General features: G+C 39.2%; 1 protein-coding gene across 1 annotated transcript; it reads left to right on the top strand.

The window, feature by feature from the left end:
* Window positions 1–13,415: 13,415 nt before the first annotated feature.
* LOC131687824 (uncharacterized protein K02A2.6-like) lies at window positions 13,416–15,615 on the top strand. The gene is made up of 2 exons (XM_058971912.1): window positions 13,416–13,434; window positions 14,387–15,615. The coding sequence occupies exons 1-2, from the start codon at window positions 13,416–13,418 to the stop codon at window positions 15,613–15,615; spliced, it is 1,248 nt and encodes a 415-aa protein (XP_058827895.1).
* Window positions 15,616–19,673: the final 4,058 nt, after the last annotated feature.

Below are 19,673 nucleotides of genomic sequence, written 5' to 3'. Positions count from 1 at the left end.
TTGAAAATATTTTCCTTCATCAACTATTATTGTGACTACGACTAACGGTTCAATATAGGCACCCCATTTCAATATTTCGAAAGAAACAGAACAGAAGGTTCTATTAGATTTGTAAGTATGTAATATTTACATGAATAAAGAAAAAATGATATTCAGGAATCAAATATTATCTGTTCTGTCATTGGCGACTTGCTCATGCTAACAATTCATTTCATCGTCAGACATCTCAAGATCCCCCCCCCCCCCGCAAGGCCAACAACGCCAGCTAAAACGGCTTTTCAGGAGCACCATCATTTTTGTAAAGAATAATTTGAAATATTCCTCGCCCAAGTCACCTTTTGTCCGAAAATTACAATGAGTATCAACATATTTGAAGAACGTGTTCCTTATGTATTCTACATCTCTCCGGTTATGTCGCAGACATTACCCACCCATCTTTTTTAGGCTGTGATCCATTTGGTGAAATCAACCTCCAGTTAAAATCCGACACTTCGAAAGTTATTTGCAAGATAACTCTACACGGAAACGAAAAACTACCTAAAATTGAGTTTCTTTGACTCAATCTCGTGGTATCGTGGGGAAACTTAAAATTAGGTATACCGTGTGAAGGTAGTTTCCATTTAACCACGGCAAAAATTACAACTCATTGATAGGTTTTTATACTCAAATTTAAGTTGAATTTACCCAATTTTGAGTATACCCCAAACAACTCAAAAGTACCTTCCTCCACGGAAGACCTCGACTGAGTCGAATCTCTCGTTTTGTTTTTGACAACACTAATAAGTGCGAAAGCGACGCACAACTCAAAAGTAAGTTAAAAGAACTTCTTTTGCAGGTTGTTTTATTTAACCGTGTACTCTGGAGCATGGTTAAAATTAGGTCTGTTCCAGTACAAGGAGAAACTAGAAGTACTCCGGAGAAAATCGTTCCTGTACTCTCTTCTTCTCTTTTTTCTTCTTCTGGTAACAAACCGGAGTAAAAAGGAGCAAAGATTTTTTGCTCCTGTTTACTCCGGAGTGACTTCCGTGTACTGGAACAAACCTATTGACCCTATATATATTAACTATTCCTTACAGTCTCTACAGTTCTTAACTGCTGAATCCCACACTACTGTTGCTACGAGTTCTCTCTCTCTCTCTCTCTCTCTCTCTCTCTCTCTCTCTCTCTCTCTCTCTCTCTCTCTCTCGGAAACACGGAAACACGTTCAGCCGGAAGGTGGGAAGTTTTCGCTCGGGCACTAAACCATTTTGTCAGATCTATATAGGTATATAGCATAACATGAACAGTTAGAAGCAGTGTTGTGTCTCCTCTACATTCATGGGGATAATTCCAGGTAAATTCGTTCTTCATAATATCCAATCAATGTTATCGATTCGATTCTATCACACACCGCACGGAACCCTTGGGAAGTGCGCTGGCCTGAACAAGTAGAATGGTTAATCGTTTTAATATCGCGTATGATGCATTTGGTTAATGCGATTTTTAGTGTTGGTACTGGAAAGGGAAATGGAACCTTTTTAGAGTAGCTTAAGTATTGTGGATTTTGATGAATTTATTTTTCAAACGAATGTGATTTACATTGCTAATTGCAGCAATCCCGAGAGCCGGAATCGATTGACTCACATTCATTCGTTAAATCAATTCATCGTAATTTAAGAACGTTTTTGCTTAAAAATTAGTTACCTATTCAACAATCCTGTGGATAAATCCGCTCTGCACAACACCAATTCCAATTGATACTGTCGACACGATTCTCGTCCCAACGCGAGGAAAACACTATCACGAACAGAATAAAACCCTCGAAGCTCATACCGATATTTTGGAGTAAATAGTAATGATAAATCTAAAATTAATTTAGAATAATTTCGAAAGTCAATTATTATTTCTCTTCTTCTTCTTCCAATTCTGTTTATTTTCCGTCGGCCTATTTCCGCTACGAGGCCAAACACCGACGCCAGAGAGGTGACACTCCCACTATCTGGATTGGATATCGACCCATCAACTCATGGACCGGGGACCAACGGCTTTACTTCCCTTCCGAAGGAAGGCGTGACCCCAGATTTTTCTCACCTCTGAAAAATCTCAACGACCTCGACTGGGATTGAGCCCAGACCAACTGGGGTGGGTGGCGGTCACGCTTACCACCCAACCATCGGCACCGTCATTTTTTCTCGTTAAAAAAACTTATTCTGCAGGTTGTTTTATTTAACCGTGCATGCTCCAGAGTACACGGTTAAATAAAACAACCTGCAGAATAAGTTCTTTTAACTTACTTTTGAGTTGTGCGTCGCTTTCGCACTTATTAGTGTTGTCAAAAACAAAACGAGAGATTCGACTCAGTCGAGGTCTTCCGTGGAGGAAGGTACTTTTGAGTTGTTTGGGGTATACTCAAAATTGGGTAAATTCAACTTAAATTTGAGTATAAAAAACCTATCAATGAGTTGTAATTTTTGCCGTGGTTAAATGGAAACTACCTTCACACGGTATACCTAATTTTAAGTTTCCCCACGATACCACGAGATTGAGTCAAAGGAACTCAATTTTAGGTAGTTTTTCGTTTCCGTGTAGAGTTATCTTGCAAATAACCTAAGAGAAGAGACGACAACAGGCTTCTTGTTCTTCTTAATTTTATCTACCAGGCCCTGTCGTAATTCCAAAGACAACAAGCATCCATCGTTGCCAGATTCCATTTGCATGTTTTTTCACAATTGCTGAAAATAATTGTACCTCAAATATCGACCTTCTGTCAAGAATTCACAATACTAGCTGCATTTAAAAATTGAATTTTATGTTTATTCGTGTCTCTCTTAACATTACATGTAGTTATATCGTCATTCAGGGTATTTATTCAATTTGCATGAAATGTTCATGTCTATGAAAAGTAGCGAAAATAAATTCAGCAGCACTGTTTTTCATCCCGTTTGAAAATATTATGAACGCTCTTGACTGGCAAAACAACCAATCAGAAGCTGGTTCAATATTGAGGTTAGGACTGGATCAAATTGGCTACGCGATTGTCTTCTCTTCTCTTAGCAAATAACTTTCGAAGTGTCGGATTTTAACTGGGGGTTGATTTCACCAAATGGATCACAGCCTAAAAAAGATGGGTGGGTAATGTCTGCGACATAACCGGAGAGATGTAGAATACATAAGGAACACGTTCTTCAAATATGTTGATACTCATTGGAATTTTCGGACAAAAGGTGACTTGGGCGAGGAATATTTCAAATTATTCTTTACAAAAATGATGGTGGTCCTGAAAAGCCGTTTTAGCTGGCGTTGTTGGCCTTGCGGGGGGGGGGGGGATCTTGAGATGTCTGACGATGAAATGAATTGTTAGCATGAGCAAGTCGCCAATGACAGAACAGATAATATTTGATTCCTGAATATCATTTTTTCTTTATTCATGTAAATATTACATACTTACAAATCTAATAGAAGATTCCTGGTCATATTTCTGAATCATTAGTGCGAACATTGTGTAATTTGGTTAAGTACAATGAAAGTTACAAGCTTTCAAAACTCGACCTTCTGTTCTGTTTCTTTCGAAATATTGAAATGGGGTGCCTATATTCAACCGTTAGTCGTAGTCACAATAATAGTTGATGAAGGAAAATATTTTCAAATTTAATTCATTCATTAATTTTGATAGCGCTGAAAAGGGCTAATTTGTTTGACAAAGCAAATGTTCTCCAGGTGGGAGATTTTTGTTCCAATTGGTCCTGATTACTAGCATGGAGCTGCACAAATTAATACACGAAGATGAATCCTAATAATGACCTTCTCTCCCGGTGTTGACATACAGTCTTCGGACATTTGAGAAGACTTGCTGTAACCGAATGAAATCACAATTCCTTCTGAGATTTGCGGCTCGGTGCATGAAATTAGCGGGATCTAATCATCAATGAGCTTCGGTCAGATGATTGAAATCGGTTCTTTCGTGTGTCTGTGAGTATATGCTATCTTCCAACCATCGGAAATAAAAATGATAGCTTCTGCAAGTAGCACGTAATGACCAAAACTCATCCACCAGTCTTGTACAGCTCACACATATTTTCTTCTCGGCAGGGCCGCCGAGAGGGGGGGGGGACCGGGGTGTTTCCCCCCGGGCCCGGATTTTTAACAGAAACTAAAATTTTGATAAATACTTTTTCGACAAAAATTTATTTGAGAATGCAATTGAAAATTCAATATCTTGTGCATGAGGTAACTAGAATAGCGAAATTTCTAAACTACTGCATATTTGATATCAACTATATTTATACCAACCTAATTCTCGCATCGAAACAAGATCAGAATCGAGCGGGCATAGCGGAATTTGTACATTGAATGTCATGTACGCAGCTCACCTGGGTTCGAATTTCAACACAGGAATAGAGATTTTTTATAGGAAAATTCCTAATCTGAATGAAGATGCGAATGACCTTAAGATTAAAATGTCTATAATCGAAACAAAAATATGATCAGACTTGTAGGGGTTAAACAATTAAATGGTTTGATTAGAAGTCATGAGATAGTCTTCAAATTTCGCCAATATGAAATCGATTTTTAGCATTGAAAATGCTTTACTACACTATATGGGGCTGAGACTAGATGTAAAATTAAAATCTAAAATTCGATCCGCGTCCCGAAAATGTGGCATAATTTTAAACGACTGCAGCGTTGTTAATTGTTGATGGAATTGCATCATTTACATACCAATCGATTCAGAGAAGTCCAACTTGAAAATTGATTGCAACTTTAAATTGGCATTTCAACTGTACACTATTGAAAAATCCGTATCATTGTAAATGCTTTGGAAAAATGTAAGAAGACATACCAAGTTTTCACTCACGTTTTATTAATTGTTTATAGATTTTCATGATTCGAACACTAATCGATTTAGAAAATTGCCAGTAAAAAATTGTTATCAAATTTATCTGTGTGTTTTATTATCACACTATTGAAAAATCCGTAAATCCGCAGGGAAAACATATACAATTTTCGCAAATTTGCGCAACTCTTTTCCTAACACAGACCTCATCTCGACACTCATAAACGTCTTACACATTTCATCGCATGACATAAAAGGAATGTTTCTGACCGAATTAATTCACTGCCATACCTACTCTGCTGATGGAACGAGGTAGGTTATTGCTACTGCTGCTGGTAGGGTCTCAGATACATCTTTCATTTGATACGAGCCATGGAAGGGGAGCGTTTCTGTGTGCTGGAAGGATTTTGCTCGCATTTCCAAGCGACGATGGCGGAACAAATGGCGAATTGCTGGTTTATGCAGTGCGTTAAGTCGTATAGGCAAGTCTCAAATCGTTTCATAGGCTTCTCGTCCTGTATCACAAGACAGTTATTGGCAAATTGTCCTTATTAGGACGAATATATAAAGGAAAAAGAATTGATGAAGAAAATTCCGTTTATTAATTTGTATTAAGTTTGTGCTTGTCGATTCTGTATCTTTACCAGTAAATTATAATATAAGCAAATATTCTTCAAATTAATAATGTACAAACTAGAAGTCTTTTGCAAAATGAATAAACATGGCAACCATGCCACTAAGCGAAAGCCACCCCAAAAAGAATGATGAAAATATTTTTATTTGTCGTACAAAAGGATGGTCTTCTATCTGCACCAAAAAGTTGATAAAAGGGATCACCTTGTTTCAGTGCTTATTTGACATGAGCTGCGAAAGGAAAATGTTCGTGTGTGTACGTAGCAGAAGCGAATCGCCGGCAAGGTTCGAATCGTTTCAAAGGATTCTCGTCCCGTATCACAAAACATAGTTATCAGCAAACAGTCCTTATTAGGACGAATACACAATGGAAAAAGAATTCAATTAGAAAATTCTCTTCATTAATTTGTATTAATTGTGCGCTTGTTAATTCTGTAGCATTCCCTAGTAGCAAATTAGGTTTTAAGGTTGTTTTATAGCCACTCATAAAACTTAGATTGCACTTGTAGCATGCTATAAAACTTCAATTGTTACTTGGGTTACCAGTGAATCATAACATAAACAAATATTCATACATTATGCAAAAATCTCTTTTATTAGCTTGTCTTAAATCTGTGCTTGTTAATAATCAATTCTGTATCTTTATCAGTGAACAATAACAATAAAAGTAACAACAAGTAACAAGTGGTCGTGTCTTGTAGACAACCCTCTAATTTTTTTTTGATTTATTGAATTTCCAATCTTTGAAAGTGTTGGATTAGTATCGAAAGTAATTATTGAAACAAACCCTGCTTAGGGTTGCCACACCGGTTTTTGGAGACGAATTTCGTGTCTTCGTTCAGGTAAATCCGAATTCGCCCGGAAGAATCCATTGGATTATTTTGCAATTTTTCGTTGCCCTTTTCTTTATCAGGAATCGTCCAGCACACAGTCCTCATAAACATCATCCTCGGGTTGCAGGCCCTAATTGTTAAGGAGGGCCCCTCTTGGTATTGACAAAAATTATTATAAAAGTGCCATTTGGGTTTACTTTACCCCATTGAACCCTCTTGGTATTGACAAAAATTATTATAAAAGTGCCATTTGGGTTTACTTTACCCCATTGAACCTTCGGTTCAATGGATCATTGTTCCTCACAAAGATTTTCGAAAGAAACTGAAGTGCGATTTCACAACCCGTGTTTGTTTATTGAAGAGCAGAGCAAAGCTCCCTCGGGTTATCCTTCACAGCGAGAGTGGCTGGTGCTTTTAGATTCTTTGTAGGAAGGAAGGAGAGCGAAGTACTACACCCAACTACATAAATCGACAAAACTGTTAACAAATGCAAAAACATACAACTAAATGTGAACGGCACAGAAAGGTGGAGTGCTTTAGCAAAACATTACACTCTACGGTGAATGTGAAGAAAATAAGATATTTTTCCTCCTAGTGCTACGAGCTGCATAAGAAATAAAACAGTGCATATTTATTTGTTTTTAAGCAGCTTATACAAGCTTTACAATTTAATATATTTTGTTTGCCGTTCATTGTTACAAAATCCATAAAAAATCATATTCAGATACGAGATAACACATTTTTGTCTAGGGGTCGTACTCAAATGATGTAGCTTTTTTTCGAAGATTTTCTTGCAAAGCGGCCAGGAATGGAAAAAAGATAAATACGTTTTACAATTCTTTCAAATACGGCCTTTTATTTCACATTTTCATTATAACAGCAAATTGCGTACACAACAAGCCTCTTTTATGAGGAATATAGTGTTAATAGTTTTGTTTTGAATTTTTTATGTCATGGAGCATGAAGAGATGATCTCTCAGTTCACAATCCTGCAGCTGCCAATGATTCTAAGAAGCATACGTTCAACTAAATTACTAAATTGTGTTTGATTGATTTCGAAGAGAAAATTTAACTCTGCTACCAAACTAAATCAACTAGTTAGCAAGATTAGCTAACTAATGTAGCAAGTTAAATCCGCATACAAAATCTTTTCGTTTTGGAGCAGTGAGCGTGAGATTTTGAACGTCGCTTCCTGAACGTAACGATTTTATTTTTATTTTTGAACTATTTACTAGAAATCAGTTACAACATTCTTGTAAAATATTTTAAGGTGTTCTAACACACCAACACAAATAAAGAATAATTCATGTTTTTATAGGATTATGAATGTTTTCGAAACCAGCATAGCGTAAAATCCAACCCCAACCCTTATTTGAAATTTGATCCATGTTTCTCATTTTTTTTAAATTTTTATATGGATTTTTTTTTATTTTGTTAAAATTTCATTTATCTATTTTTTCATGTTGTGGATTATATTTGTATTTCTACAATTTTAAGATTCTGCCTTTTTATGTATTTCCATTCTTTTTTTTTATCTATCTTTTTACGTTCCTTACTTTTGCTTTTTTTCTATTGCTATCACTATCACTTAGTTTAATTTATAGTTTTTTCTCTGTTATTTCATTTTATTCACAATTTTTCGAGAAAATTCTGCTCTCTTTATTTAAATTTTCTTATTGTTTCATATTTTAATACCCTGCTTTTGTATTTGTTTCTGTGTTCATTCCATCCAATTTTTAGAATTTGTCTATTTACTACATTTATTCCTATCATAGCCTTTTTCTATTTCCGTTTTTTTCATATTTTTTGCATTTCCATAAGCAATTTTACTTATTCAAATTCATTCCAATTTGTCTTATTGTTTAATTTTTTACCTTTCTCCTATTTTCTTCCTTATGTTTTCAACTTTTCGTTTTTCGTAGTTTTATTTTTCCCACTGATCGTTTAGTATAATTTTATTTATTTATTATACCTTTTTCTTAAGATTTTATTCGTTATTGTTATTTCTTCATTGTTTCCATTTAATCTATTTTGAAAGTACTTTTTCTGTTGACCATTTTCTTGTACGTTTATATTGATTTTTTTTTATTTTCTTAAAAAAACATTTGATCTTTTTTAACACTATGCGCACTTTTCCTTGATTTTACATTTAGTTCGTTATTTTAATTTATTTCAAATTTCATTTCTAGTGTTTTTCTATTCTTTAAATAATTTAATCCATTTTATTCATTTTCTTAGTGTTAATTTCTCCATTTTTTGTGTTTCTATAGTATACCAAGTTGGCTTTACCCTACTATCTTTGTTTTTCATTTTGTATGTTTGCTCCGTTTTTGTTCATTATCCAATTTTCTTTACTTTTTGTCTTTTCATCATTCCACTTTTCCAGTTTTTCAAAATTTTCCGGTTCGTCCATTTATTTTAATTTCTCTATGGTTATTTTATTCTTGTCTTTTATATACACTCCTGTAATTTTTTGCATTCTGAACGTTCTATTTACTTTTTCTATTGCTTTAAATATGTTTTGTTTTAAATGTTAAATAAATTTTATTATTCTTGATTTATCGAGTTTTTCAGTTTTATGCATTTTTTATATTAATGTTTGTATTCTTTTTAGTAGTTTTTCTTTCATTTTTATTTATTCTTTAAATTTTTCCTACTTTCTTATCGATATTTCATTATTTTCAACATTTGTTCAATAATGTTCGAATATGTTTTTTCTAGTTACCTGTTTTCTTTTATCAATTTTTTATAGATTTTATTTTGGTTTTTCTAGATTAAACATTTTTTGACAATTGACATTAATTTGTTTATTTGTTTGATTTTGTTGTTTGTAGCCCTTTTTTACATTCCTTTAATATTTAGTTTTCCTGTTGTTTTTCTTTTATCTATTGCCGTTGATCGCCGTTTAGATATTTTTAATTTTTGTAATAACTACATTTATAATCTTTCCATTTCCGTACTTTTATAAATACTATTGACAAAAATGACGCTTTTCAAAGTCACCAAAACTGTCGAAAAGGTATTTAAAAAAAACTCCCAAAGTAATGAATTTCAAACATTAACTTTTTTTGTACTCAGGCAATACACAGTGGTGGGGGCCCGTACGTTGGACCCCCCGGGCCCGTATTTTCTCTCTGCGGCCCTGCTTCTCGGTATTGTACTGTCCTCCGTTCACCCCAAGCCACTATGGGTCACAAGGGCGGTTTTTCGGTACAAAAATCAATAACTCCCAATCCGTTCATTTTAGAGAAATTTTGTCTGAGAGAATATTTTTGGAAATTAAATTGGCTTTCTTTTAAAGTAAAATGTAACTAGGGTGGTCCTCTCGAACATTCTTTTCGAAAAAATATTTTTCGAGCTAAATGGGGTAGCAAGGTACTTACTTCAGCAAAGTTGTATAAAAATGTTTTTCAAGTAACATTTTCAAATGCATCAAAGTTATAGCATTATCGGTTTTCATGCTATAATTATTTTTCTTCTTTAACCTAGGGTGTTTCTGAAAAAGTCAGTTTTTTAACTATAACTTTTGAAGTAGTTAGTCTTTTTTTTTGCAATGGAGAAGACCTTTATGTCCTAGCCCAGTACACGTGCTATTGGTAGGGTCCAATCTACCGCACGGGGTGCACTGGGGCGAGTCGGACTCGAATGGTGGCCAGCCATTAATACCGACTAAACTACATTGGGCTCCGCCATCATTCCTCCCAGGAACTACCTCTCGGTATTACTTCTGGGGGGATGGCTGTACTGAATGTACTCATTCACTCTCACTCACGCGTTCATACATCCTGTATGAGGCTTACTTGGGTGCTCTCTCAATCGCACTTTGATTCATTCTCAAACACTCCCACATGAGGCTGACTTTTGTGCTCACCTTTTACGTTCCATGCGAGGCTGACTTGTGTGCTCACCTTACTCATTCCTTGCTAGGCTTACTTTTGTGCTCGCCCTACCCATACCATGTGAGGCTGACTTGGGTGCTCACCCTATCACCTGATTCACTCTCAATCGTGCCACTCTATTGTACCTTTGTCACTCCCCCTGGCATCCCATGTGGGACATTTATCTTAGGCCCCACTTCTTTCATTCCTTGCTAGGCTGACTTTTGTGCTAGCCTCTACCAACCTGTGAGGCTGACTTTTATGCTCACCCTTAACATGCAGTGTGAGACTGACTTGGATGCTCACCCTTTCACTCCTCTGCCACGCCATGAGGCATCGATAGCTTAGTTCCAACATACTACGCTACGACCCTCCCATCTTGGCATGAGGCAGTCCACTTAAACGCCTATACACTCACTCTTCTGTCTTGCTTCGGGGTGGCTGGGTTTACCCCTTACGCGGTTGCCATTCGCTGCGCCAACCTGCCTCGGCATGAACAGACCATTCACTCTCTTGTTTTGCGCTTGGCCTTTTTCGCTCCAGCTAACCAATCACTAGTTAGCCGTGCCCGTCGTCTGTTGCTCGGTTCGCCAGATTACCTGTAGCCTACTGGCAATCTGGATGGTAGCAGCCGAGACTGCGTTCCACTTCTCCACCGATTGACACATCCGCTGAATAAGGGTATCAGGGGTTGTGTCCCAGCCACAGACGTCAAGCATTGCTCTTCTTTCGACGTCGAACCGATGACATACGAACAGTATGTGTTCGGCAGTTTCATCTACACCTGGGCAGTCCGGGCAGACTGGGACCTCCGCGTGCCCGAACCTGTGGAGGTCCTGACGGAAACAGCCATGGCCTGACAGGAATTGTGTCAGGTGGAAGTGAACTTCCCCATGGGGTCTTCCCACCCAGCTCGATATGCTAGGTATCAGCCGGTGAGTCCACCTACCTTTCGAGGAGTTGTCCCACTCACGCTGCCATCTGGCGACCGAGGTCTTGACGGGCCTCAGAAACCGAGAACTGGTGAAACAAGCTAGGACATATGGTCACGATACGAACTTCATTGTTCAGTCAGCGACGCGGAACGAAGCCTTCGAGTCCAAAAGCAGACAGCGAGACGAATCCAGCGTTTTGGAGCTCAGAAGCGAAGAAGATACGACCAACCGAATCGTAAGCGTCGAAGCGTAGGTGATAAAGGCAGTAGACAACCCTCAAAGTATCACCGCAATGATGAATCTAACCGGCGATTACAAGGACGGCGTTTGAAATGCACCCGATGTTCTCTTTTCAATCACAGAAACGGACAATGTCCAGCACTAAGTCGTAACTGTAACAAATGCGGTAAACGAGGCCACTATGCGGCGACCTGTCGACAGAAACAAATCAACGTTATGCAGAGCAGGCAGAGCCACGACAGATCCCCGGACAAATCCGACGTGCCAGATGTTTATGTTTATGTTTATTACCTTCACCAACAAGCCCTTTGGCCCCAATGGTGGTTGCTTAAATTAATTACATTTTAAAATTGACAACATTTTCGCTTTTATAGCATTCCGCGTCCGGTTGAAGTCGAAGGCCGTCACCACACTGTTAAAAATTCGTTGGAGTCCGGTTACAGCGCTCTGGCAACCATAGTTGGTTCTCCTGAACGGAACTCGCAGAAGGGAGTTATTACGTAGAGCTCGAACGCGGGCTTGAAGATCCAGACGTCCGAGGATTGTAGGGCAATCCACTCTGGCAGAGAGTAAGTCCGAGACGAACAGGGCTCGAGAGCAGTCCCTCCGAATGCTGAGTGTATCGAGGTGTATAAGCTGGCAACGGTTTTCATAGCTCGGCAGCTGAAATCTGTTTCGCCATGGGAGATGACGAAGGGCGAAGCGTATGAACCTGCGTTGGACAGCCTCGATTCTGTCAATATCGTTCTGGTAGTACGGATTCCAAACAGCTGAACAATATTCTAATGTTGAGCGGACCAACGCGCAGTAAAGCGATTTAAGACAATATACGTCCCTGAAGTTTTTCGCTATTCGGAAGATGAACCCAAGCTGTCGTGATGACTTATCCACGATGTATGACGTATGTGGTTTGAATGTTAATGCCGAATCCATGATGACTCCGAGATCTTTGATGTGAGAGTGTCTTGGAATGCTCGAGCCGAAGAAATGGTAGTTAAACTGAGTCGGTTGGCGTTTCCGCGTGAACGTAACGATTGAGCATTTGCTCGGGTTTAAAACCATTCTGTTTTGATCACACCACGTGCTAAAGCTGTCCAGATCCCTCTGAAGAAGCTCGGCATCGGTTTTATCCCGTATTTGTTGAAAAATTTTCATGTCGTCGGCGAAAGAAAGGCGGGGTCCTTGTAATGTGAAATTGACGTCATTAAAGTAGAGGAGGAATATTACTGGACCGAGATGGCTTCCTTGTGGTATGCCGGATGTAGCGAAGAATGGTGCAGATAGACAGTCCTTAATGCTGATTTGGAGTTGCCTTCCATCGAGGTAGGAACGAAACCAGCGCAGAAGTTGTCCATGAATGCCGAGTTTGTCCAGCTTTGCTATTGCGATGTCATGGTTGATTTTGTCGAAGGCCGCAGATAGATCCATATAAATAGCATCGGTTTGCAATCCGTCATAATGATAAGCAGGTATTATTTAATTAACATCTATTCCCCAAATTCTTTTATAGTCATGAAGTGATATCTGAAATAATAAAAAAAACACATGATAGACCAAAACTACTAAAGCTGTTTTATATCAACTATCGTCCTAACTTAGCTGGTCAATGCCCTCTCACTTGAGGACGTCGTATTTGCTTGCACCATTGGGTCATCCACCCCCATTCGGTTCCTCATTGACTCAGGTGCGGACGTTAACGTTATTGGAGACAATGACTGGACTCAATTAAAGCGAGATGTCCGATCGGGAGCAGCCAAACTAGAAGTCCTTGGAGTGCCCGACAGGAAATTGCATGCGTATGGATCCCTCAAACCAATGGGCGTCGAGTGTACAATCAAAGCGGAGGTTGTAGTTAATGGATCCACTATGCCAGGTATTATCGCAGTTTTCCACGTTGTACCAAAAGGAACAAGGTCATTGCTTGGGCGGGCGACGTCAAGTGATATAGGACTGTTACACGTTGGAAACATAATCAACCAGTGTGAGATACTGCAGAACGAAAACCATTTTCCAAAAATGCCACGAGTAAAGGTCCACTTTAGCATTGATAAAACCGTTCCACCCGTTAAAAGCGCATATTATAATGTACCAGCAGCGTACAGGTAAGAAATGACAACAAAATACACAATATGTTGTAATATTAGCATAAATAATTCAGTAACCATAGCAACATAGAAACGTTGATAACACAGCCGCCTTTTAATTACACCTATTCGATTTTTACAGAGAAGCGGCGCGGCATAGGCTACAAGAAATGGAAACGCAAGGAATAATTGAGAAAGTTACATCTGCTCCTAGTTGGATAAGTGGCATGTCCGCAGTGGCCAAAGGAAGAAATGACTTCCGCCTAGTGATAAACATGCGCGCCCCCAATCGAGCGATTATTCGTGAATATGTCAGATTGCCTCTACTCGAAGAGATGAGGGTCAAGCTTTACGGAGCGAGATATTTTACGAAGCTTGACCTGAAAAATGCTTTTTACCACTTAGAACTGTCCGAAGAATCACGAGATTTGACCACTTTCTTGACGGAAGATGGCATGTACAGGTTCACTAGACTCATGTTTGGTGTAAACTGCGCGCCAGAAATATTCCAGCGCGAAATGACCAGGATCCTAAAAGATGTTTGCGATCGTGTAATCGTATACATCGATGATTTTCTAATCTTTTCAGATACTTTAGAAGGACTTAAAGTAAACGTTGCGAAGGTATTGGAAATCTTGAGCCTAAACAATTTGACTTTAAACACAGCCAAGTGCGAGTTCGATAAGACCAGTATACAGTTTATAGGCCATAAGCTCGATGAAAGAGGATTCCATATCGACAACGAGAAAATAAAGAGCGTACGTAACTTCAGAGAGCCCACATCATTGTCAGAACTACGAAGTTTTTTAGGAGTGGCCTCATATCTCAGTTCATATTTGAAAAACTTCGCCGACATCTCTAGTCCAATTATGGGCTGCAACGACCTCCAAACAATGGTCATGGGGACCGGAGCAGGCAAAAGCCTTTGAGACGGTCAAACAGAAAATTATTAATTGCACGCTATCGCTAGGATTCTTCTCAGAGCAAGATAAAACAATACTCTACACAGACGCCTCCCCCGTCACGTTGGGAGCCGTTCTTGTGCAAGAAGGATCGAATCTTGCACCTCGCATAATAAGTTTCGTTTCAAAGTCCCTAACTTCTACCGAAAAAAAGTACGCCCAGAATCAACGGGAAGCATTGGGAGCGGTCTGGGCAGTGGAACACTTTTCCTACTTCCTGCTTGGCAGACACTTCACGCTACGAACAGATGCGCAGGGGGTAGCTTTTATTCTCAATAGATCAAAAGAGGATTCAAGGCGTGCTTTAACACGTGCTGATGGATGGGCTCTCAGGTTAAGCCCATATCGATACGATATCGAATATGTCCGTGGAGTTGAGAATATCGCCGATCCACCATCTAGGCTCTACAATGGTAAAGATGCAGCGTTTTATGAGGAAAACAGTCCATGGGAATTGGCAACTCTCGAAGCAAATTCAGTAGAATTCCTAACCGAGGAAGAAATTAAGAACGCTACAGATCAGGACGAAACTCTGCAAAAGGTAATCTGTGCATTAGAATCAGGAGTATGGCCTAAATACTTGCGAAGGTACCACACGGTTGAAAAGGATCTATCCGTTCGGAATGGTATGGTTATTAAAACCGGCTGTGCAGTAGTACCCAAAACACTTCAGACACATGCCTTGGAGGTAGCACACGAGGGACACCCGTCAACCGCAAAAATGAAGAGTATAATGCGGCAACGCGTGTGGTGGCCAGGACTGCCTAAAGACATAACCACCTGGGTTGAATCGTGTAAAACATGTTGTGTCGACGGCAAACCGGAAAAGACGACGCCAATGGAAAGGGTGTTTATCCCAAAAACTGCCTGGGATACCGTAGCACTCGATTTCAATGGCCCCTACGTCAAGCTCGGAGGGATTCTCATTCTAGTAGTAGTCGACTACAAATCTCGATACGTCATAGCAAAACCTGTGAAATCAACCAGTTTTGAGCACACTAAAAAAATCCTCGATGAGGTCTTCGAGAAAGAAGGTTTCCCAAAGACCATTAAAACGGATAATGGACCTCCATTCAACGGTCAAGATTTCGCAAACTATTGCAAACAACGAGGCATTTCTACGATCTTTTCGACACCACTATTTCCGCAGCAAAACGGATTAGCCGAATGTTATATGAAATTGATTAACAAGGCTATGGCAGTGGCCACAACGGATAAAACAAGTTACGTCGAATAATTGAGAAAAGCAGGGAACGCTCACAATGCGGCCGCCCACAGCATTACTAAAATTCCACCCGAAGAAGTGATGTACGGGCGTAAAATCAAACGCGGATTGCCTTTGCTTCAGCATGAAAAATCCGGTTTTGATGAGGATCTTTTGCAACGCAGAGACCGTGAAGCCAAACTTGCCAGCAAACAGCGTGAAGATGCTCGTCGTGGTGCTCGCCATTGCAGGGTTAAGCCGGGAGACGAAGTCGTAGTTGAACGGCACAACCGTTCAAAAGGTGATTCTCGTTTCTCCCCAACCAGGAACACGGTCATGGAGGAACGGAATGGCAGCCTTATTCTTAGGAATGAATATGGGAAGGTATCCAAGCGACACGTATCACAAACTAAAAAAGTCAAACCATGGCGTGATGCACAAAACTACACTACCGCATTTAACGCAGATGGCCAAAAAACAGATGAGCCGCGATTGAAAATGTCGGAACGACCAAAGCGTGAGAAACGAACACCGTTGTTCCTAGACGATTACATCCGATCAATTTTTGATTCGACCGATAGTTAATAGACCTTTCTCGTCCGACCTAACCCCCTTTTTTCTTATTTTTATTCAAAAGACTACACATTTTTAAGAATATTTCTGCTGAAATGAGACTTTTTAGAGCTATCGTGATTTTTTAATGATTTTTTTAAATTTGAAAAATGCAAGAATGTTGAGTATTTTTTTCACCTTTGCAAGAATGGTGGGACTCAAAATATGTGTTTGGGAAGCACTGATTTGTATATTTTTGCTTGGCTTCCTGGCAACGCGGCAAATGAAGTGGTGAGCCGCGGTACAAAGTTCATTGGTTATGTAAACAAACTAAAGTGAACCTCTCGGTGGAGAACGTTGCATGGTAATGTTTAACCTCACTTTTTTGACAGTTCAAAGAGATTGTTTACATGATCTTGGAATTTTTGTTGATTCGATCATAGTATGAGAAACTTGGTTTGGTTCGCTGCCAAATGTTAACACTTTCCCAACAAGGTCGCTCAGTTGTATTTTTTAATTGATATCGGCATCATACATTGTTCCGTTAAATTTAACATTTTTACTTTACTTGTACATGATTCATTGAAGAAGCAAGGAATTTCTAGCCAAACATTTGAAAAAGGTCTACTGCCAAATGCAAACAAATCGAATTTTGATGTTCTCTATTAAAATCCTGGGACAGAACCTGTGGATAGATGTTTTCTTTTTCTGTTCATTTTATCTCTTGTCTTGCATAGCCACTCTTTCTTCCTCACATATTTTAAATGGACTGGTTACATTTGACAGTTCCCCCTGACTGCATTTGACGGTTCCCTTCGGCTGCATTTGACAGCTCCCCCTGGCTACAATTGACATTAGGTTTTTTCGTATCCACACGTTCCGTCCCAGTTAAAAACTATCTATCTGACCATGTGCATAAACATAACGCAACGATGGATTATGAAGAATTTTGCTAATGATTTTATAACAAATTATAAAAGAGCCCGGTTGATATAAAAGTCCTAACTAGCAATACACTTATTATAAAATGATTATAAAGGATTATTGTAACTGATTCCAAAAGAATTATAAAGGCAGTGAAACACGTACTCAATGAATTAAGGGGTGTGTCTGATGTAAACAATATGCGCAATCAAACTAAATAAAACAGTATTCAATTTTTAAATAGAATTATAATGAATTCGACCAAAACTTCTTTTGCCTTTTTCTCATTTTCAAATGTTTGGGTAGAATTTAGATTATTTTATCGTTGTTGCGATCAATTTCGTTTGATTTGTTTTGTTCACAATGTTAGTCGCAGAGCATTTCGGTGATCTATGGCAATTGATGACCTTTACACCCCATACTAGGTCCGCTCCTGTTACAGCTGTTTCGCCCTGTCCGGCACCGAGTCATCCGATGGTCCAACCTGCACCGCACTCGTCTGTCGCTATGTCAATGGCAGGGACTTGGATTAAAGGCCAAAATTTCAGCTACGGTTGGTGGTGTTGCTGCAATCGGTTTGCCTTCGGCCACGTTGGACATTCGGCTAACGGGAATATTCAGCGATTCCGATTCGAAGGAAGCAGCACCAGTAGCAGACTGCTAGGTTCAGCAATACGCTCCGGTATCGGACGAAGCTAACACTCCGACAGGACGAAGGTTTCAATGAGGGGCTCACGCATAAGTAGCAGAGTCCTTGCACTTCCTGCTTGTCGAGTGAACAATTCTGACGAAACCACTGCCGCTCTCGCCAAGTTTGATCACCGTAACAAGTGCGACGTCAGCGGTATAGTGCCAGGATTAGTCGAGAACAGTGCCAGGACTGACTTGCCAAGAGCTACAAGATTAAATAGCAATGCGTTTTTAAAGTGACCGTAGTATAACGTAGAGGCTTTAGCCAGATGATTTATTCAGCAGAATAAGATAGCAAAATTACCCAAAACATAAGACCTGGCTGCCGAAGTGAATCCACGCACATCGTCACCTACAGAGGCAAGCAATATTGGAACGCAGCGAAATTCCTCACAATGAATTGATCTCGTTAGGTGAAATTCCAGGAAGTACAATTTTCATAGCATAATTTAGTCGACCGAAATTGTAGTCCTCAGTCGCATCTATGACCAGTACGATAAGGACGGTCTGCTGACCAACGGTTCCGTCCGGTACCACCATAACACACGGCACCGGCGACACATATATATTCACAACATACTAATTACTTATCCTTCCGAAAAAGTAAATAAATTGGCTATGCAATTTATCATTCGCTGCCTAGTTATTTCCTGCCAATTTGAACACGACAGCAGTTGCAGAAAGCTTTATTGAGGTGCAAAAATGATGGCAACTCGGGATATACAGTAAGATTCCGTTTTTGGCACGTTCCGTTATTGGCATGCTCCCATTTTGGTCTTAAAAATGTGCAATAGATATTTTTTGTGTCAATTGACATCACATTTGACTTTATTTCCAAACATGGGAGTCATATTAACCCTCTAAGGCGCAAATAATTTTTTTAAAATTTCGTTAAAACTATCTCATAGTTTCAATACATTACTGTGATAATTTTGAGTTGTTTTTCGCAATGTTGATTTAAAACAGTGTTATGCATTTAAGTGTTACCTATATTTCATACTAAGTTAATGTGTTTAATGATCACAATAAGTATAGAGATATATTATTTATGTATAATATGACTGGTAACTACTGACGAAATCAATTTGTATAGTAAGACCCAGAGTCTGTGCATTTTAAGAGTCAAATACGGAGGAATACACTGCATAATAAGACTAGTTCTGGAGGAAATTTTCTATAGAACCTTAGTAACATTGCGAGCCTCTTTCTTTTTGGATTATTTCGACGTCAATACAAAACTTGGCACTAAATTTTCAGTACATATCGAAAGCTGACCATGATGCGTCCCAAAGCCGTATTTAGGAATACAAAACTGATGGCCCCCAAAATAGTTTGGTTTAGCTTTATGATGTCTTTGGCAAATTTGCTAGTTTTTTGGCGATTTTTTTCAAATGAATGGAATTTGGGTGGTCCTTGTGGTTGAGGTGTTCAAAGTATCGACTGTTTAGATGCATGAAGTTTACCTGCGCAATGCCCTACATGAGCATGAGCATGAGCATGATGACCATACAATTCGTAGTTGCTCCTCCGTGATTGACCAGAACAAGCGAAATTGCACAGAGAATCAAAGAATGGGGCCGGGGTGTAGCTATCCATCCTCAATGTGCACGTTTCGAAAATTCTAAATTTGGAAGTGTCAATAACGGCGCCGGCCACGTCCTTACAGTCATCGGGGAAGGAAGGGATTGTTAGTGTGACAACCGTTGTTTTGGAGACCGTGTATACCTCTGCATCTCCACGGATGTCACGGGAAAGAGTTTTGTTAGTGGGGTGGGATAATTAGTTACATAAATCTGGATTCACCTTGATGAGTGATACAATCTATGCAACTCTCAGATTTGTTATCGTGTTATAATTGCTCTGGGCAGCCGGCTGCCGAGAATGTTCAGAATTTTTTATCGTTTGTAGTATTAATCCAAGAATTC

Source organism: Topomyia yanbarensis, chromosome 3 (assembly GCF_030247195.1).
Source record: "Topomyia yanbarensis strain Yona2022 chromosome 3, ASM3024719v1, whole genome shotgun sequence".
Lineage (NCBI taxonomy): Eukaryota > Metazoa > Arthropoda > Insecta > Diptera > Culicidae > Topomyia > Topomyia yanbarensis.
Note: the sequence above shows the minus strand (reverse complement) of the source record. Positions and strands in the feature narration are given on the sequence as shown.